The sequence below is a fragment of the Chaetodon auriga genome, chromosome 21 (genome assembly GCF_051107435.1).
Source record: "Chaetodon auriga isolate fChaAug3 chromosome 21, fChaAug3.hap1, whole genome shotgun sequence".
Lineage (NCBI taxonomy): Eukaryota > Metazoa > Chordata > Actinopteri > Chaetodontiformes > Chaetodontidae > Chaetodon > Chaetodon auriga.
Window position 1 is genome coordinate 10,665,928 of NC_135094.1, and position 21,769 is coordinate 10,687,696.

At 43.3% G+C, this 21,769-nt stretch overlaps 1 protein-coding gene across 1 annotated transcript in view; it reads right to left on the reverse strand.

The window, feature by feature from the left end:
- Positions 1–21,769, reverse strand: part of stau2 (staufen double-stranded RNA binding protein 2) — an 83,507-nt gene that overhangs the window by 49,457 nt on the left and 12,281 nt on the right. The window contains exons 6-9 of the mRNA XM_076761358.1: positions 14,928–15,087; positions 10,306–10,413; positions 3,621–3,833; positions 3,343–3,480 (exon numbers count right to left, since the gene is read on the reverse strand). Of these exons, the coding sequence (XP_076617473.1) occupies positions 3,343–3,480; positions 3,621–3,833; positions 10,306–10,413; positions 14,928–15,087 (619 nt within the window). The remainder of the gene's footprint in view (positions 1–3,342; positions 3,481–3,620; positions 3,834–10,305; positions 10,414–14,927; positions 15,088–21,769) is intronic.

The following is a 21,769-nucleotide window of genomic DNA, read 5'->3' on the forward strand; positions in this document are numbered from 1 at the left end:
ATGTAAGCAGATATTTCCAAGAGAATATCAGACGTCGTTATGTTATGCAAACAGACAATTACACTCCACAAATAACATTCTGGGAGCCAAAGCCTGTGAACGGCGAGGCCTCAGTGCACTTACTCAAAGTGCTCTGACATGCTCACTAAGTGCTCGTCTGAGTGTATCAAGTAGGCCACAACATAGGACGAGAAGGAAAGCCTCAATAAATTACCAAATTGCTAAAATAAACACAATCAGTCTTTCATAAAAAGATGATCACCCACTCAAAGGCATTTTACACGTGGTGGAGCCGCTTTCTTTACAAAAAAAAAAAAAAAAAAAAAGAGAGAGATGAGAAAACAGAGACTCATTTGAGCTCTGCTGCTTACCAAGAGAAACAATGCGGAAATTTTAGAAGAGCGAGTGGACTGCACAAAGGAACACACACATACACAAACACACACACTCGCGGGGCCTAATGTGTGTATCAAAGAGGCATGGAGAATAGGTTTGAGGCTGAATTACTGCCTGATGCTAAGTGAAGCTCTGTTCTTCTTATGAAAGAAGAGGATTAAGGAAGGAGAGACAAAGAGCGAGAGTTTGACTGAGAGGGACAGACACAGAGAGACGAGTACGAAGGGCAGGACAAGAGAAACCCACTTAAAGCGCTGCACATAAATTAAAATGGCCTATGCCAGCGTTCCTAGTTGTTTGTCTCATGCACGACTGCTGACTGCTGACAGGGTTTGGAGATTCACACAGATCGGAACGACGATCTAACAAAATCTGAATCTTCACATCGCCAGTTATGATCCCGCTTCCAAAAAAGTTAGGACACTGTGTGAAAATGGAAATTAAAAACAGAACGCTATCGTACAAAAACTAACTGTGTTCACAAAGTGTTCCTGACTCCATGCAGTGACATCCTTTATACAATCATGTGTTCACAAAGTGGCAAATCATTTCATTAAGAAACATGGGAAACTTTTTTTTCCCGATGTCCTTCCGATGTGTGTTCAATAACAATTTTTCAACAACAACTGGTGGACTGTGCTCCTTTGAAGTCAACGATGAGTTTGAATATACCTTTAATAATAGAGTCCATTTGGAAACTGCTGACTTTGTTGCATCTTGTGTGGCCTCGGCTACTGTTTCATGCTCTCTCTCTGTGGTCTTGGTCGCCTTCGTAGCACATTTGATCTGCTGATGTGTTTTGACTCTTGAACTGTTGTGGTCTAGGTAACGTTAGACTAACGCGCCGTTTTAGCACAACTCGGGGAAAATGTGCTGGTTTTTTGGGCGTTTCTGGTTTGCCTTGGCCAGCCCTGGTCGTAACGTTATATTGGTGTCATCGTCTGCTGTATCTGCTGTATTTTCACTTGGATCCACCTGTTGTGCTCTGTTACGTCGCTCTCTCTCCCCTCTGTCTGTGTGTGTGTGTGTGTGTGTGTGTGTGTGTGTGTGTGTATGTACAATGCATAGTGGTTGTGAAAGTCCAAGCCTGTTGCTCTTGCTGTAATGTTGCATGTGAAAAATGGAACCATCTAACCCGTACTTGCTTAATGTGTGGTATTTCTAGCTGTCAGGAGTATGGATCAGCCCCACGGCACTTAAGCCAATAAATAAATAAATACTCTGCCACTGCCTGGACAGTGCGAGCTACCTTCAATGAATAATGTCAGCCTATCCTTAATGATGCCCTGGGAACCAGCTATAACTCAGGGTAGCTGGCTGGCTTCAGCATGAATTCGTGAATTTTATCAGCGCTAATGCTACAGTAGTAAAGATTTCATTCATTCACTAATTCGTCTGGATGAAAAACTAGATTTCAACAGAGGAAGATGGTCACAGCAGCGCTACCAGCGCTAGGAAGATGTAATGTAACGCAGCCCAAGATCTTACCACAATGAACTAACTGAAAGAATTTCATAAGTTGTTTTCCTGTTGACGAATAACAATGTGGCTTTTTTATTCAAGACCTCAAATACTTCAGGCAACTACTGAGATTCCTTCTCCATACAAAGTCCCTGCTCTGTTTATTGGATTAGTGATAAACAGAAAACATCCACTTAACTAAGTTAAGGGTTAAAGGTCGTTGCTGCAGACATTTTATTCTGTTAATGAATACTGCTTCCTTACTACACAGAGCACATTCTGATATCTTTCTGGAGAACAGAAGGCAGTCTGTGCACTTTCTTTATTAGCAGCAACAGCTTGAAATGGCAATTTAATCGTACAAAACAGTTGGCTGCTCCATCGAGGAAAACAGGGCCGTAAACATGGATGTTCGTCTATTCTGAGCTTTATACGCATGCTATAAAAATAATGAATATCAAACAGGACTTTTTAAGAGAGAACGGGGAGGATGAGACCCAGAGAGGGTGAGAAAGGAGCGAGAGAAAAAGAGAGAGAGGGGCAGTGAGAGGGAGGCCCAGGACTCAAACAGTGCACACGAGAGAATTTCCAATTGAATTAGAAATCATCTACAACGTGCACAATCGCACTGCAGCTAAATTCACTTGTCAAGTGAACTTCTGACTCTTCTGAAATCCTCGCTGCTTGAACACAAAGCATTAATATTGCAATTCATCTGAATAATTAATCATCAGTGACACAGAGGGCTCAGTCGCTGCTGAAGATACTTGTTGAAACCTACTCTGTCACTGTCCACTGTGCAGCTCACAATGAAAATGTCGACAGAACTTAAAAGAACAAAGCTGAGTCCAGAACTTTGGGATAAGGTATTAATATGTTCTTCAGCTTTAACTGCTTCAGGCCCTGTCCTCCAACAACATGGAGTTTGCTGACTGTACACAGGATTGGACTGGTTCTACGCACACTGAAACAGGAAACCAGATAACAGTCTCTGGGGAAAACCAAGAAAGTAGTGCTCTAGTGAAAAGATGCTGGTGCTGGCTACCTTTGGCCAGACAGAGAAGGTTTCGTCTTGTTCTGCCACTGGCTTTCGTTCTTGGTCAGTCACAGCAGGTGAGGGAAGGTGCTTCGCTCACCGAGTCTATTTTTGCCCATTTTACGCTCGTCACTACAGTGAATCTGTGATGGGCTCGTAGAGCTGTCAAAATGCTGGTGACCTACACTCAATTTTTGAGCCTGATTGCATCCTGCGTAGTCACAGACAGGGCACTGCTGCTCACGCTGTGTGGACACGGATATGGAGTAAAATTCAGCATGTAACAGTTAAGCTTCTTCTTCTTCCTGTGTATACATAACCCCCATCTGTTCACTACTTCTTCAACTTAATCCCACTGGCTAAAACTTAAAAAAACCCTCGTATGAAAGCTAACTTTTAGCAGCACACCTGTAATAAGAAAGAGAACATGTAAGAAAACCATTGTTTACCTGCATGATGAACTCCCGGCGTCGGGGCATCCCCCTTTCAGAGAGCAGCAGGTACTCTGGCTCCTTCTCCTTTTTGGCCTGCTGGATCTGGGCCAGACGGCTGATCGGGTTCATGCCCTGGCCATAGTCTGGTCCTGTCTGGGAGGAAAAGAGGAGACACACAATGGTTAACTCGAGGGGTGTAACAGTATACAAAATTCACACGTCAATGTGCACCTCACAGAATGTCTGCCCGCCCGGACCCCAGCTTCTCCTGGTCCACACCCCAGCTGCCATACCTTGAGGATGGTCTTGGTGCGTTTCTTGTAGTGCGTCTTGGGTTTCTCCACGGCAGGGATGAAGGGCAGCTTCTTCAGGTCCTGCAGGATGGACAGAGCGGCACGCTTCTTGGACAGCTTCTTGCTGTTGCCCTCGCCCTCAGCTGAAAACTCCCCCACGCTGACGCGGGTCAGGAAGCTTTTCATGTGTGGGGGGCCACTCTCCTTCAACACCTGGGGGGGGGGGAATGCAGGACGAACAGTTTGGAAAAGAGGGACTCATGTAGATGAATCTTGCAGTTAAGTTTGTGTTTTATAGGACAAAGGACAAAAAACTGAATGAATGTGAATGTGAATGCTTTTGTCGTGCATCATATGTGTGAGGGAGTGTGTGCAGCGCACTCTGTAAGCAGCTACACCAGGTGGTCCAAAACATCTGTTCTCGATGGTCACAGCACTACCCACCCATATGCGCGTGTTACTCATATACAACAGGACACACACACACACTGACGTACAAACACACATACGAAGAGGAACATGTTCCTAGATGACCGTCTCTAGTGTTGAGGGCTCAGTTTCCTTCCTCTAGCCTCTGGTCACCTGGGAGACCTAAAACAAACACCGGCTGGCGTTAGGTCATGCTTCTGCAATCACATCTACTTCCTGTGAAGTCCGAGAACAGTGTCTGAGTGTGAGTGTGAGTGTGTGTGTGTGTGTGTGTGTGTGTGTGTGTGTGTGTAGCAGGTGTGGTTCTCTTCAACCTTATTTAGGAAAACACACTGGAGGAAGAATTAGGTTTCACACACTTACTGAGTCCAACAGTACATGCTTGGCTAATGTGGACGCCTTCTTCGATTCACAGCTCACTGACTTCCTCCCTCGCTCTCCCTCTAGCTGTAGCTGCTGACTGTAAATGTTTCTTTAGACTCCTCTCTCGAACAGCCTCCCTCCGCCTCCCCTCTCTCTCTCTCTCTTTCCTGCTCTCCTTTATTTGAGCTCAATTTGTGGTGCAGACAGCACAAATTGTAGCAATCAGATGCAATCTAGAAACAGTTAATTTGAACCCAGTGACCGATAAAACAGATTAAACTGATAAGCGGAACCTTGAGCATTCCTCAAATACTTCACACATCAACACAGACTAATACCAGACCTTGAGGAGAACAAAGGATAATGTGTGCACACCCCTCCTTCCCCACTACGTAACTATAGCCAGACAAACTTGTGTTTTGTTCAACATGCTAAAATGACAATGCAAGGCTGATGCATGAAAACCAAGCAAAGACAGAAAAGCCCGATTGATTACTGAATGTTCAGAAATGGATAAAACAGACTTAAAAAAAAAAAAAAAAAACATGCCTTGGCATAACTCCTACAACAATGCAGAAACATAATGCACATGTAGTTGAAGGTTATACTGAGATTTGAATAACTGCAGGACACTAGTTTCCATGGCTGACACTGGCCTCGTGTTTGCTGTCAATGTACCTGTCAGCAGTGCTGCAGAATGACTTTAGTATATGTAAGGATGTGTGTTGTAGGGAAGCCTTGGAGCACTAGCTGTCCAAGCTCACAGCCAAACTCACTCCCACCCAGGGGATCTGTTCTGGTATTGCTCATCACCACTAAAAGGAAATGCAACATGGCAGCTTCTTGTACATTACAACATTCAATGGGACTTGATGCATCGCACTTCTGAGCTTTCTCTACCGTGTCGATGGTGACACTGCAAATAACTGGCCACTGCTCAGCTGAGATTATGTCACTTGGAGAAAAAACTGACAGAACGTAGATGGTATTTGTGTATCTGTTGCCGACGGGCTGTGCAGGACAGGGATTCTTCTTTGCTGTCCTCAGTGCTATTGCTGGGCTCACTTAATCACTTGTTCAAGCTCTGCAAGGCCCTTCTAAACATGTGTGACTAGTCATTTCACGTGGTTGACCAAGATGGTCAGCTGACCAAGAAATAAACACACTCGTGGCGGTTGAACACAAAGTTCCTGGTTTGATTCAGACCAGGAACCTCTGTTAGACATCACTGTTTGTCAGGCAACAAGACTTTTTTAAAGGGGGTTTTAAGGTACTTTTTATGCATTTTTGCATTTATTGGACAGCTTGAAAGCGAAGAGGCAGGCAGGAAATGGGGAGGAGAGAGGGATATGACATGCAACAATCTGGCAATGCATGCACTATAACCATTTGGCTACCAAGGTGCTTACACGCTTTGGCTTTTGTTTGGATTTAATAAAAGATATAATGTGTTCAGAAATGTTCAAGCAGGCTTGCTACTGCGTCAGTGCTCTTGGGTTTTATCTTTTCAGGTTGTCTGCTTTCCTCTCTGCTTACCCAGAACAGTCTGGGAATCTGCCCGAATACGGAGAATAAGTGATGATCTGAATGTGATGAAGTGTTGCGCTGGTAAGATTCACTTGATCTGTCTAAAGCGAAAACATGCAGTCACTGACAGGAACCAAAAAAAAATCAAATGTAGCGTGTAAAGGTATATGGTACAGTCAACAAAAAGCATGAGACAAAGTGTGTATCTGTGCACACATGTCACACACTCTTGGCCCAGGATGGCGGCAGACGAGCTGCAGTCAGTCTCCTGGCAGACGACACGGGATCTGCGCCACACCGATGGGATTTCAGCACCTCCATTCATTTACACGCACAAGCACACACACATACATGCAAACAAACACACAAACACACCCGTCTACCTCCTAATGGCGAGGATCAGGTTGTACACAGGAAACACTTGGTAATTCAATGTTGATTTTTTTCCCCCAATCCCCTTCTCCTCTTGTCTCTTCATCTCTTCTTTTCTCTAACATGGGAGGCCTTCTCTTCGGCTTCTCATAGAGACATTAATACCCTGAGCAGTCTGAGGATCCGTGCATGCGAGACCTCAGGTACTCTGAAGAGGAGGCTATGGGAGCAGGGTAGGACAATGGTGGGGACTGGTAGAGGGAAGAAAGGCTCTTTTGTGACGAGTGGTGGATGGACAAGCCCTGAGGGAAGCTGCTTCTTGTAAGATGGGTGGTTCTTGGCCCGGACCCTCTTCTCTTGTGTCCTCCTTGGAAAGGGAGCCTCTGATCCAACACACAAGCTGTGATTTATAGATTGGTTCCTCTTTGATGCTGACATCTGTTTGATATTGCCTGACGGGGGGATTAAATGAGCCAACTGGCTCTCAGGGTGGCGGCGACCCTCATCGTTGCAGAGGGATGGGAAAGCAGACACTCGCTTGCAGTGACTCACGGGTAATTTCATGCCCCAGTGAGGGCAGGGATGAGATGATGTGAAAACATGGCTGCTATGAAAGGCGTTCACATGAGAGATGACCGTCACGGTACCGTGTACGGTGCATGAACATGTAGCTGTGCGTGCATGTGTTTGAATTTGTTCAAATGTTACTGGGGTGTGAGTGTTGGCCATTTGTCCTCAGTGCATCAATGAAGACAAGGTGAAGGGGATGTGACACGGCAGCGTAGGAGATGAGGACAAACTTTGTCTAATGAGTTATAATGTAATGGGCCCAATGGGCAAGAGGAGACCCGCAGAGAAGTGTAATTCACACTTGGTCTCTTGCCACAGCGTAGTGGCAGCGTGAGAGCATGTTGCATGCAACACGCTGATTGAGGATGAAAGTGAATCTGCTGGAGAGCCATCAGGGGTACGAGGGGGAGAGGATAATTGTCTCAATGCAGCCTGGCCTTCGGACAGTTTAGTTTGACATGGCACAGGGAAACAAATGTGGTGTGACTGGAGAACAAAACTAATCAGATTTTGAGTGCACTTAGGGAAACTGTTGGACTGTTTCTACTGTGTCTCTCCATTTAAATCATTTCGCTTATCTACAACACAGAAAAGGCAAAGCAAGCTTAAAATTGCAGCTTGAATATTAGCTGTAGATGGATGGCGGAAGAAAGACAGAGTGGAGAGAAGTTACAGATTTACTGCTGATCAGATGGCAGTAATGAACAGCCAGTCTCCAGAGTGACAGCGAGCAGAGGAGAGAAGTGTTCGGAGGAATGTGGCTGTGGTCCGCTTTGAAAAACCGCCGCTGTCAGCTTCCAATTTGGAAGGGCTGAAAATGAAAGCGGAAAGCGTAATTGCTGACAGTGACAAAGACATGACAGATGATGAATCGCATCAATCCAGATTTAGCTGGCTGAAATTATTAATAGCAGTTCCAGGAAGGATAGCCATGTCATGCTCTGATGAGCAAATGCCTTTTTTTCGAACAAAGGAGGGCAGGATCGGGCAGTTTTACAGGTATTTGTCCTGATGCTGTGTAAACTTTTATTAGCAAGCAAAGTAAACAAACTGAGAAGAGCCTCCCTCACTTCCTTCCATCCTCGTCTCCATTTCCTCTCACCCCCATCGGCCCCCCTCGCCTCCAAACGCAACCGCCCTCAGTGTGATTTTTGGGAGTGATGGTAGGAGAGGTGGAAGGCAGGGAATCTGTGGAGGAAGGGAGGGGGCACACAGAGTAAACTGAGCCTCCCTTGTTTTTGGCACCTTGCAGAGTGCAGTAGAAGAAGAGGGGCTGATCAGGGAGTGAATATTGGATGAGTCAGCTGAGATATGGTGAAAGCCAGGGAGAACGGACCCAGCAGGTCATGTAAGGACACACTAGGCTTCTTCCTGGATTTAGAAGATTGATTGGAAAAGCAGTGATAGGATTCCCTGTAATGTTCAGAGGAATCTTGCTAAGCAAAACTAAAACCTTGAACAAGGCAGTTAACCTTCATCTCATCCAGAAAATGCCAGTAGCCAGCAGTGGGCAGCTCCAAGCCGAGTTGATCAAGATCGCCAACCCTCCCAAAAAGCTTTTCCCAGAGGCAGCTGTCAATAGGAACATGCTCTTACCAGATAGAAAACACCACAGCAGAGCAAACAAGCCGATGCAGAGGTGGCATGAGATCCATTTCCTCTAATGGTCACTACATGCTGGGTGTTAAACTGACTAAGAATGCCCTGATGTGAAAAGGAAAATCCCAAAGAATCTACAAAGCACTGGGGTTTCAATATCAGTATCACACACGCAGATGCTCACTTCCAGCAAATTGATGATGTCTTTGCTCAAGAAACGCATACAAAAAAAGAGCAGGGGCGCTCTTCCACACAGCAAAGGACAACAAATGACTCATTTCTGGATCACAAAAGATCAGGATGCACGAGATCTGGTTCAGCAGACAACAGCGACTGATTGGTTCGGACGTGCTGGACTAACAGAGCTCAGTCACAGTCAGCTGCAGGTGTGTGACAAATAACTCACAAATGAGAGACTGCAAGCAACACTGCTGGTTACTTAGGGAATTTAGTTTAGTCTGAAAATCTCCAGCTGGAAACACTTTCCACGTAATGCATTGAAATCAAGATAATTTGATGCTTGGCACTGAGCAGCTGAATTTTGTATTTTAACGTCAATAGCTCTGGATTGACTGCCTCCACGACTCTCATCAGAAGCTGTTTAAGAGAGGAGCAGGGCAACAGCTCTTCCTCTCTGTCTGGCTCTCAATAACATCCTGTGGTTGGAAACCACAATGGATCTCACCGCTAGAACATTCCAAATGTCAAAGGCAGGTTTTGAATTTTGACTCCTGTTTATTACATTAAATCATTCTGTGATACTGTGGACAGTAAACAGAGCAAATTAAGGAGCAGGACTATTTCTATTATAATGTGGATGTATTTTATTTTATTTTTTTCATTCTTAACTTACTTCATTTCTTAATACCTTCATACCTTTACTGGGTTCATCGCTGCAGACTTAAATTGGTTATGAAGTGTAGGCAAGCACTGCTCAATGCCAAAAAAAATGAATTGAGAATTCTTGTCCAGATGCCAAGTTTCACCTGTCATTTTGAATTATGGAGACTTTGACTTCTTTAAAAAAAAAAATGATTTAGAACGAAAGCCATAGAAAACAGTGTCTTGAATATTAAACACAGGTGTGTATCACTTTGACCCCCTTTTAAAAGGTAATGTTGAAATTAGACGTTGCTTCACAAAGAAAGATGTATTGTGTTGTATTGCATTACATTGAATTGTACAGGTACACTTAATTAACCTGGTAACTCGTGTGTGATGTTTTCAAAAAGTGTAGAAATAAATGTTTAATCAAATTTCCTGCTAAAAAAAAAAGAGAGACAATTTAAAGATGAACATTGGTTGTTAAATACATGTTTCATTTTGTGTTTTTTGTTTTGTTTTTGCTTCACAGGACTGTACACTGACTACCATTAGAACCCATTCTAAATACTTTGAACTTAGCACCATAAGAATATCCACAGGCTTTAAAAGGTGACTTCCTGTGCACAGATTCCTTTGACTCTCTTTACGATAAGCGAACTCACTGATGGGAAAATTAAGCAAAACTGGGCAAACACATAGGTCCTCGTGTTCATGTTCGTATTTCCTTATCATGAGGGGTTTATCAGTGTGACTTCAGTTTTTAATGAGTTGTTTAGTTTTGTAATACTTACCGCATTATGACATTTCACAAAACCCCGATAACACATGACTACTCATACGTTCTCTATCTGTGTGGCCTCATACTGAGACATTCTGTGCTTACTTACAGGAAGAACATGACTTACAAGTCACAGGAGTACCAATAATAATGCCATTACTTAGCCATATTTCTGTGGCTTTTTGTGGATACCGTGTCCTCACTCTGCCGTACTTTCCTTACCTCGAAGTTGACAGATAAGTTCCTCTTGAGGGCAATTTCATAAACCAGGCTGATCTCTGATTTGCTGGCGTCGCTGCCTTCCTCAGTCTCCCCTTTTTCCTCTGGGCTCTGGAAAAGAAGGAAAGAAGATCAACGCTCAAAATGGGAAAAGAGGACGTTACTTTCGGCTTTCCAAATGATCTTGTGTTCTGTAACACTAGCTTAAGGAATGTTTTATCTATTATTTATGAACTGTTCAGTGTGTCCCCAATCACAATCAAAACAGAAAAACAAAAGGAGGGAGCTCCTTCTAGAAGGCTTTTGCAGTTTTTTCAGTTAATGACTGATAGATAAACCGTAGATTTTTTAGGTTAGACTAGCACACAGAAGTAGCATTACTGGCATGGTGAACTCAGGAAGCCAAACCTGTGTGGGTGAAAAAAGCAGTCATGGATTAGACCATGTGGGCGCTGTTCAATCAACTGAAAATCAAACATCGTGTCTGTGGAAATAGCTGCATTAAGAAAAGGTATCTTCTAAAGCTAAAGCAGACTGATGTTCTGCTTCAGATATGAAACCATACTGAGTTGTAGAGAACACAAAGCGCTCGAGGCTGCCTATAATGTTCCTTCACGAGCAGACACTGTTGTTATTAAGTTGGAGCAACAGTGAGATTTAGTTTTAGATGACTTCCTGATCAGATGCAAACGTCTGAGTTCTTAAAATTCTAAATTAAGTATTACACCACTGTTCAACGTAGAGGTTATTCAGACTAAATGGAAAGAAAATGTCTCCATTTCCTGAGTACCAGGGTGACCCCAAAACCGTGGCACATATCAAACCAAGAATTACACGCCTGTGAGGTGGATGTCGGCCAAGCTGCTGCAACGAGGAGCCTGTCTGTTTTCTGGCTATGATCCTTATCTGATATGGATTTGAGAACCTGGTATTCCAGGACACGACTGGTGGTCCTCTGTCTGCACAGGAAGGTCTCTTCAAGGGGTAATCCATTAAATATGAGAATTTTTTTTGTATATGAAATCTCTGCTCAAGATAGTCAAATTATTATTTGTCAACATCAAGAACTGTCTCTTCCTGCAAGAAGAAACTAGAGAACAGAGGCTCAAATTTGAGTTTTCATCAGGCGTGAAACATGGAGCTGATCCTCCGAGGAAAAGGTCAGTGGGAAAGCACCAGCAGGTTTCAGTGGAATAACCACACATTGTCTTTTTATCCACACAGACTTAAGAACATTGCTATGTTAAAAATTTGAGGAGATTTTTCTCAGTCCGCAACATTTGCCGCCCATGAATCTATGAAGTAATTCTGGACATCATACCAGATGACTCAGGTTTGAGCCTTGGGACAGCTGAATGACGTTTTAATTATTAAGTCAGTTGTTTGAATGTGGACCAGACAGACTTGAACCTATAAGAATGATTTTCAGCAATTGATGTTCACCTCTGAATAGACGTCTTGCTATCGGCCCCTTATCTTAATGCAGAAAGCTAGTTCATGTCATAGAGATCACATGATCAGCCATACAACGAGGGGCTTTTTGGTGCCAATTGTCTATGGGAAGGCAGAGTGCCGTCTCGATCTTTATCTTCTCATGTCCAGCTCTTTGTCTGATTAAGTCTGAATGGCTGCGGTCTTTCCCTTTGGGCTTCTTCCCTTCTCCTGCCTCATTGTGCGACCTGATACGATGCATGATTCATACTGTGAGATCTCTTGGATTTCACAGGAAACACGGTCACATGGTATGATACACACCTACTGCATCCGGTGAAAGACCTCACATTGGCGAGATGTGTGTGTGTGTTTTGTGTGTGGGGAGAGATTCATTTTAGGCCTCTTGTATTATATGTGGACATGACAGACTTGAGTCAGTCCAAAGGGCCGCATCCCTTCTTCTTCTTCTTCTGTGAACTGCTTTCATTACAAATATGTCTTCATGGTTTTCGTGGTTACCCTCCCTCTGCCACTATTTGTGATGAATGTGATTAATAGTGTGAATTCCCTCTCGAGGCTGCATTAACAAGCTGCCGGGTTAAGCGTCTGCATGTGTCTGTGGGGGTGTATTAATGTACAAACTGGAATTACTAAGCAGGTCAACAACCTTCCAGTGAAAAAGACAAATATAGGGCTAAATGTGACCTCAGTCCTGCATTTACTTATAGATCTACTGGACAGAGAGTGCTATAAGCAACCACCATATAGTGCTTTGATGTTCATCGGCAACTGACTTCATAATGGGGAAAAGGGATTCTAGATTAAAGGATGGGAGGAAGGGGCTCTCAATGCAGAGGAAAACATAAAAACTTCATTAGAAAGTTTACAACTTTGCAGATCTAAATATATCTTCCTTCACACAAACAGTGCCACAATGCCACCTTTCTCCTAGAAAGTTTCCCTCGTAAATACCCAGTCAAACTGTTGATCGTGAGGAAAACAACTAGATTTAAAAAAAAAAAAACCCAGAAAGTGCTTGTTGAACATGAGTTTGTCACAATTTTAATAGCATCACAGCCATCGAAACTAACTGGCAGGGAGTTATGAGTTAGTCAGCAGTTCCATTATATAATGTTTATTGCCTGAAGCCCTGTAAAGCTGAAGGTGCTTTTTTGTGTTTCCTCGGGTTACATATTGTTGCTCTACTGGTGGATAAACACAACACAATTAGCGTGTCACTGATATTTACCTGTGGTCTTCCTCAAAATAAAGGTTTGACTGGCCCACAGTAACAAGGAACACTTTCAGCCCGAGGGCATCCACACATTTACACATGTGAGAGCGCGCACACTCATTCGGAGACAGAATGACAGACATATAGTGTAGACACAATGTGCCTCAATTTGTAAAGCAAGACTCAGAAGCAGCAGCAAACAAAGAGCACATTTATAGAGGCCGACGCCACAAGACAGCGAGTCAGGCAAGTGAGAGGAGCCAAAGCGTTTTGAATAACCATCAGCGATGCCAGGCGGTGAGGATATGGGGTAATTTGATTTCCGGTGGGAGATGATAACAACAGTTAACAGCTATGCCCGAGGGGAAACTCTGGAAAGGTACAGTGACATTGGGAGTGGGCAGAAAGAAAAAGGACAAAAACGAGGAGAAACTGGCAAGAGGAAATACACTCCTGCCAGGTGCAAACTAATTTATTTTTATTTTATTTTACCTTTATTTTACCAGACAAGACAACTGAACTATGGGGACTACAGAGCTTAAATGATACATTAGAGTAATTACAGCTGAGCTGGATTTGAATTCAATCTGATGAAAAGGTGGCTACGCATTCATCTTCTCTAAAAATCACTTCTAATAAAGCCTCTTTGGGGAGAGCACAAACATCAAATCCTGTAAATTTTCATTAAAGAAAGAGTTTTCAAGTGGGAGGGGGTCGAACTGAGAGGCAGTCATCTGGCGTGAAAGCAGACACAAGGTGATAAAAGTGCTGCGGGGATGAGACTGCAATAATTGGAGGAAAATTTGAGTGGAGAGAGGAATGACCTTTCATATACAGGATGAATGGCAGAACGTCAGGGCAGGATGGAAACAGCTCTGTGTGTGTGTGTATGTGTGTGTGTGTGGTCATGAGTTACTCATGCTGTGGCGACATAAATCTGTTTCCACAGTCACATTGTGGGGACTTGCATTCCATATGAGGACAAAACACAAGTCCCCATAATGTAAACCTTTAAACTTTAGGGTGAAGACCTGGGTTAAGGTTAGTGTTAGGATTAAGGTTAGTGTTAGGATTAAGGTTAGGCAGGTTTTGGTTATGGTTTGGGTAAATCTATGTAATGTCTCCAAAAATGCAACTTGTTGTGTTGCAAGTGTTTTTAATTGCTTACTTTTCATGTAAAAATGGATCAAATGTCCTGGTTACAGCCTCTAAACTGTGAAGATTTCTAGTTGTTTTGTTTTATGTGACAGTTGAATTTTTTTGGGTTTATAGTTCTTATGTGGACAAAAGCATTTCAAAGATCTCATCTCCAGCTGGGAACTCATGTCAAATTACTGTGTGTGTAGACAAAGAATCATTGATCTAACTCCTGTGTCCCATATGCCTCCATTGTTGGTAAAAATGAAGCACACTGCAGCACTGGGTTCCTTCAATGCAATGAACATCGGCACTATTTGCGTCCTCAACAAATGCACTATTTACAACATTTGCAATACATTGAGAAAGATTTCCATCCTCAGAGAGAGTGAACGGGTTGTGTCCCACAGAGCACTGAGAGAGCATTGTTGGTTTTTTACCTTCTCAAAGGATTTGTACACAGTAAGAAAAACAAAGAATAATGCAGCCTTTTCCTTAAGCCAGTCATTAAGAATAATAAATGGTGATTTAGATATAATTCACTGTCATTGCATAATACTAATTCAATGGAAATATTGTTGCAGCTGCCTGTGCTGGGACACTTAGAGCAACATACATTAATAAAACAATATTTTGTCCATTAAGCGGGAATGCCAAAACAAATGCAACTAGCACAATACAGGGCAGAGGTGAACAGTTATGGTGGCGTCCAGACGAGTGAGACATGGAAGATCTTTTACTTTCACTAGTCTAAAATGGTCACAACTATTAGCATGCACTGTTAGTGTAAGCCTCTCTGTTTATAGGTGAGTGTGTTTACCTGTGGTGGCCGTTCAGGGATGGGTTCATTGCGCAGGGCTTGCAGGGCCTTCATGGCAGCGCTGTGTCGGGCTGCTTGGCGGGTGCGTCCTTCGCCAATAAACTCGTGACTCCCCACAGACAGCTGCACATAGAAGATCTTAGGAACAGGATAATGGTACCTGGAATGAACATAACAGCAAAAAGAAGGGAAAGATTATTAGAAAAGCTCTTGGTATATATCAGACGTTATGAGCCAAGTTATCAATTCACAACGTTTACACTGTTCCCAAATTAAAGGCCCACCACTTCGTCAGGGTCAATTACAACACAATAGCCTGTTGGCTAAGCACTTGACTGATGTCTTGCTATTCAATCTCAGCTCAGAGATGCCAAACAAAGCGCAGGGACATATATATCCTCTCCTCTTTCTTCTAGCCCCGAACATAGATTTTCCTCTCTTTCTTTGGGTCCTGACAGAGCGGGACTGAGCTGTCACCGAGCAGATTTAGGGGTCTGCGAGTCCGCGTGTGTGATACCCCCTCCTGGGTCAGGGGGAGAAGGGCTGAGAATGTCTGCCGGACCGAGGACAAGGAAAGAGAAATAGTGGGAAAGCTAACAAGAGAAGGAGGAATCCAAACTTTTTAATTTCCGTCTCCCCGTCCTCTTTCTTCTCTGCCAGTACACACTTACATTCACAAAAACATACACCCAGCATATGTGGTGGACACAAATTGATAGCAACAGCTGTGATTTATGGAACCGTGCCTTGATTAGAGTCTGGCGCCAAAATGCATTCAATATTTTCACGTTTGGTCAAGGCTCTGGCCTTTTAATGAGGGACTGAAAATCAATAGTTGTGAACGTAGTGGAGTTTATCTCACAGCATGCTCAAGAAAATTAAAACAAGCTTTCGCAGCTATCCGTTTTCTCTGCGCATACATATATCTCATATATTCATTTTTAGCTATTCCAAAACATCTGACTTGGTACTGCAGCGGCCGTGAGATGAGAGATTTAATACTTGATAGGAATTTGGGGAACCCAAGACGCTCAAAAAACCCAAGAAGCTCGAATATGTACGACAGGAAAAACTGGAACCTCTTGCAGTCTCCATCACAACTGCACACATGCTAATCATTAAATGAAGAGCTCTCAAGCTAAAGCACCAGATTCAACAGCAGCCCAACAAGTGCTTTTTGATGTCTGAAAACTAAAACTGTGGCTCTTAAAGTATAACAGGACAGAAAGTCAACAGCCATGAAAGCAGCCCTGCGAGGCTGCACTGAGGCACGACAGTTCTTAGCGCTAAATGCTAAAAATCAGCCTGCTAACACACTCCAGATGACAGTGCTAGCAAGCTGAAGTGTAGCAGGTACAATATCGACCATCTTTACCAACTTAGTTTAGCTTGTTAACATGTTAACATTTGCTAATTACCACTTAGGACATAGTACAGCTGAAGCTGATGGGCGTGTCATTAGTTTTACAGGTAGTGGTTAATAATGGACAAATTCTACAACATTATTCCAAAGTATTCAGTGACTTTCTGTGTCAGCACCTTGTACAAGTTGCTAATAAGCAGTATCAAAAGGTACTAGGTATTGTTTTTTTTTTTTTATACTATTACTGTACTGAAGTTTGAAATTCTGACATTCTGTCATTATTGGTGAGTACAGTGTTATTAGAACTATGGCCAAAACTACGAAAATAAGAGCCAAGTTGTGATAAAGTGGAATCAACTGTGAACCTGGTTGAGTTCTCCAGAAGCTAAATGTAGATACTTTTGGCAAAAGTATCTTTTAACAACACATGTGTCCTTTTTCTTAACGTCTCCTCAAGTCTTTCCTCGGTCTCCTGCTCAGCAGGCCTAACAATGAATCAGCGTTTCAGCCCCAGAATTCCAGCAGGTCTTTCTCCAGCCCACAGCCCTGCTCTCATCCGTCTGCTCTCAGCTACTCCTGGCCACGGGAGCCTTGCCTGGGCGGGGGCCTGCCTGGCCCTCGCACGTCAAGTGTGGCCCCAGGGTCTCAGAGGACATGCCAAGTGCAACATGGGCTCCGGCCAACAGCGCTGAGCTGAGATGGAAGCAGCTGGGGCTGGAGCGCCGAGTACAGGTGCAGAGAGGAGGAGAGAGAGGGGTAAGAAAAGGAGAGGAGGGAGACTGAAGGGGAGATAGAGAGAGAGGGAGGGAAGTAAAGAAAGAGTGAAGAGAGAGAGGGACATGGAGGGAGGCCTGTGGGAGACCCTAGTCCACAACGTGGGAAAGTAGTGGCTTACACACAAGAAAGTCAGCCAAGAACACAGGCGAGCACACGCACGCACATCAAAATCATGCAGACAAAAAAAAAAAGGCAGGGAAAATCACGTCAGCGCTCCATGGCCGGTACAAAAATCAGCACATGCTGGCTGGATCGGCCTGTACTGTGTTATCAATTATTATTTTTGTTATTATTATTACTACAGAGAGGGAATTGGACCAGGACACCTGTAGGGAGGGTGTGGAGACTGCTGACAGGGAAAGAAAAATAAGAAACGAAAAACTCTCACTCTGTCTGTGTGATGACGGGAGTGTGTGTATGTGCATCAGCTGTGACTCTGGGATGAGAAAAAAAAAAATGACTGATACCACAATTCAATCAAGTGATAACTCATCAGCATTTAGCAGCTGAGCAATGAATTGCACTTTGAGGTCAGCAGCGTCCCTGCAGCTCTCTTTAATGTGGGCCCTGTTCGTTAAGGTTAACATTTCATCTTAATCATTCAAAGACTTGTGCGTGAACACACACAGAGACAGACACATTCAAAGGTGAGCCCACACACAGTCGTAATGGGAAATGGGAGATATGGTATTGCAAATATGACAGGGTGACATATCGACTGGAAACTATTTTCTCCTGTGGCATCAAAAACCATTTCCTTTCCAAATGCCTGTGGAGAAAAAACAGCTCATTCTCTCCCAATGCATGTGTTACGCTTTTTCCTAAACTGAACAGAAATCCTTTTAGTCCATTTATCTAATGATGACCACATCAGCTGGAGGAGCTTTCAAGCTCGACATGAAAACACACAGTGATACTAGAGCTTGTATAGTTCTATGGAGGCAAACTGAAAATGCGTGCGCTGTAACCGATCACATGACGCTTTTGAGGTGCAGATGGTAGCTTGCAGGGAGCGGTGAAGATTTCAGCTACTCTGGCTGGCAAAACTTGTGCAGACCGCAGCGATTAAAACCAAATGCAGCACTTCCTTTCAGTCGTAAACCTGCCATTCTGCCCATGAGAACACATCAAATTCATTTTTGTGTAGAATATACTGCTCCCCTTAATCAGCCCAGGCAACTGTGGTTGTTGTTAGAGACCCCAGTGGTGGTCAGCCGCAGTATTATTCATGTAATATCAAACAGCATACCCATTAAGCTAGGCACGACTGCAGCAGTCCACGTACATGTGCCTTAACACTTTGATAAAACAGCACAACAATCATCATTTAATATGCAGGTGATCTTGATATGGCGTCATGGATATTTTGTTGTTTCCTGTGTATATTTACTGGTCTCTGTGCCTTGGACTCATGCTGTGATAACAGACTTAAAAACTGGTTTGAGAGGGTGCTGTCATTTTAGTTGGTCTGTGTTGTTAGCTTCTTTTGATGCTGAATGTGTGTTTTCAGCAGTAGCATTATGCTAGTTTACCGGTGCGGTATTCTGATTGGCTGGTTTGTAAATAAGGCTCATATTAGCAGTCACACTGTTGGATTTTGATCCTACATTTCTGACACTGTATGAATTTTGATGTAAATAAAATCAGCCATAGGACGTGCCTTGTAGTAGGAGCTAACCCACCATTTTTAACTGATCAAGAGATTTCACCACCTTTCTCATACAACTGTTATCTTTTGTCTGGGCCAGCCCAAATGGCACAGTGTACAGGGCCTTTACAGGTAAGTTAAGGGTGATAAACAATATGTTCATATTAATTTTAGTGCACCATCATCTACTAAAATGGTGAAACACTGTAAGAATTGACATTAAATGGATATCTTATGTCTGTATATGCGTACATGTTTGTGGGTAACTCTTGAATTAAGGATGGAAACCTATGTATTCTACAACAGCAAAGAGCAGCAGACAGCAGAAAGTGGGCCAGCCAAACACAGACAAATAACAAGACAGGAATGAGGGGGCGTACTGGCCCACTTTGTCTTCCAGCGTCACTGAGCTTGACCACCAAAACATCTACCGGCCACACATGCAAACACAAATGGTTGTATACATTTAACCACAATTGTGCGCACACATAAACACACAGAACTGACTCAGAGCCTTGCAAAGGGGAAGGGGCTGTGCAGGGAGCAAAAGGGTGACAGAGATTTGTGGGGGGAAAAAAAGAAATGCAGAAACTTGGAAAGGATCACTCCTCCACCAGCTGCACTTTCTTCCAATCTCCTGTCAGACCTCTACTTGTTTTCTCTCCCTCCCAACTTCCATACTTCATTCCCTGTGTCCGTCATTGATTGCTTTCCTTCCCTTCTGCCTCACGCAACTGCTAATGCAGAAAATACACAGCGGTGTGAGAAAACAGTCCATGTAGTCAAGTAAACACAGCGCTTCAAACACCAATTGCCATTGTGTCGAGGGGGACTGTATTCAAAGTTCCTTACACCCGATCTGAGGTTAGAAGCCGCGAATCCACATGGGAGAAACAGATTCACCGGGATGGCGAGCAGTGGCTTCACGTTAAAGTATTTCTTTGTCAGTAGTTGCTCGCTAAGCAACATTTTTCCATGAAGTACACACAAAAGAGTTTCAACCCGCAATTGTCAATTTCAATTAAATCACATAAATGAAAAATAAAATCAGTGAAGGGATTGAAAAACAAAACACTGTGCTTAACATGATGACAATGGTGACAAGACGGAGACGAGCTTTGGTGGTTCTTAATTTATTGTAAGTGCTGTTTTGGGCCATGGGAAGTTTTCAGAGCTTGAATTCAGAGAGCAGATACTCTCAATTTACTCCCACCTCACTGGGTCATAAATGCACCAAGAGCTTTTGTAGAAGAGGTCCTAAACTACATTTATCCAAGGGCCAGAATTTTTCTAAGCTAGATAATTAACTATAAAACGCTCTCACACTTCCACCAAGGAGGCAGTCAGTGCTGAACACAAAACCCACAGTTCAATTACCAATGAATGGGTCCTCATCGCACCAAAAAACTCCTCTTCAGGATCCCAGGAGGCAAACGTTTTAGACTCAATACAACAGTTGGCCAGTGAAAATAAACCCAAGTGATGCCTCTCGTGTCGAAGAGACAAGCTTTGTGATTCTCCGACACCTCTGGAGTCACCTGCCGTAGTCCAGCCAGGGAATGAGCAGCCTGTGAGCACTGCAGTTTGATGGTGGCTCCACAGAGAAGAGAGGATGGAGTTAGAGAATAATCTGATTCTGTACAATAGATTATCAACAAATTGAGGACTTCTTGGCTTGTTGCCAAGCTAATCAACGATCACTCTCAGGACGGACTGGACCTCTTTCACTGGTGAGTAATGTTAGATGTACATATTTTCTGAATTCACTGATATTCTGTGGGCCGGATTGGAAGCTTTGGTGGGCCAAACTCAACAAACAACGACGCACACTCACACAAAGTGAACTATAATTCATCAACTGCATATAAACTGTATATAAAAAGTATGCTTTTAAAGCTTTTGAAAATGTATCTTAAAACAGTGTTAACCTTCGGATGATTCAGTTTAGAGAAAAGACTGAGAAAGTGTAAAAAAAAAAAAAAAAAAAAGGTGCTTTAGAGTGCCAACAAACAGGTTTTAAAGTGATAATGAGAAACTGCGTGTGAGATCTGTAGCGGTCTTCGAGAAGCCACAATGAGTGTTATTCAATCAGACGTCCCCTGGAGGCAGCTGACTCAGAGATACTACATTCATTCACTGTGAATTAAAATGCTTTATGTGTTGTCAAACCAGCAGTGCTGGATTGCATTAGAACGTGAATCCTGTGGTGGAATAAAACCTCTTCAAATGTTCAAATGGACACTGTTACCAACATGCAACAAATCAGGTGAAGAATGTGTGAAAGTGCCGACGTTAAGTCGACTGCATGTTGGCACGCCATCCTAAACTTTTAACCGGTCACTTATAGCTCTCATTTTACAGTTTAATATAAGCAAACATTACAGTCTGTAGGTTTTCATTAAAGTCTGTCATGGGGGCAATGTATTTTCTTACCTCATATCCCTCCAGTGTAATGTGCAGAAGACAGCTGGTGTCTCTGCTCATGTCACTGCCTTTACCGACAACGGCTATTTATCAAGAACAGGCACAGGGCATAAAACAGAGGTTTCATAACGGATTTTAATTAAATTGTCCAATGTGACAGTGTTCATTGTTTTTACTGTTTGTTGTGGTTTCAATTTTGAACAAGAGATTAAAGCTCTCTTTGTGCGAGCTCTGTAATCAGGGTGCTGTCTCCGTGCCCTCCTTCCATGCCCGGCTCACGAGAAGTCACAGCCCAGTGTAAACCGAGCCCGGCTCTCCTGTCACACTTTATCGCTGAGTCACGGACGTACATCAAGTATTGTTTCCAAACATGATAGATTTACAGTCCTGTAACTGACAGGTAGCACGCTACAGGAGAAATAAAAGCACAAATGGACTTGCTTGGTTAAAAAGAAAAAAGAAAAACAAGGCCTGATATCATTATGCTGGTAATAAAGCAACCACTGGAAAATTGTATTATTCTCTAATCATCTGACTAAAAACAGGCATCGCGTGAATGATTCTGACTCCTGGAGCACACAGAAATATCAGTAATAGTAACATTGGCCAGTGTGTGCGCAAAGCAATTAC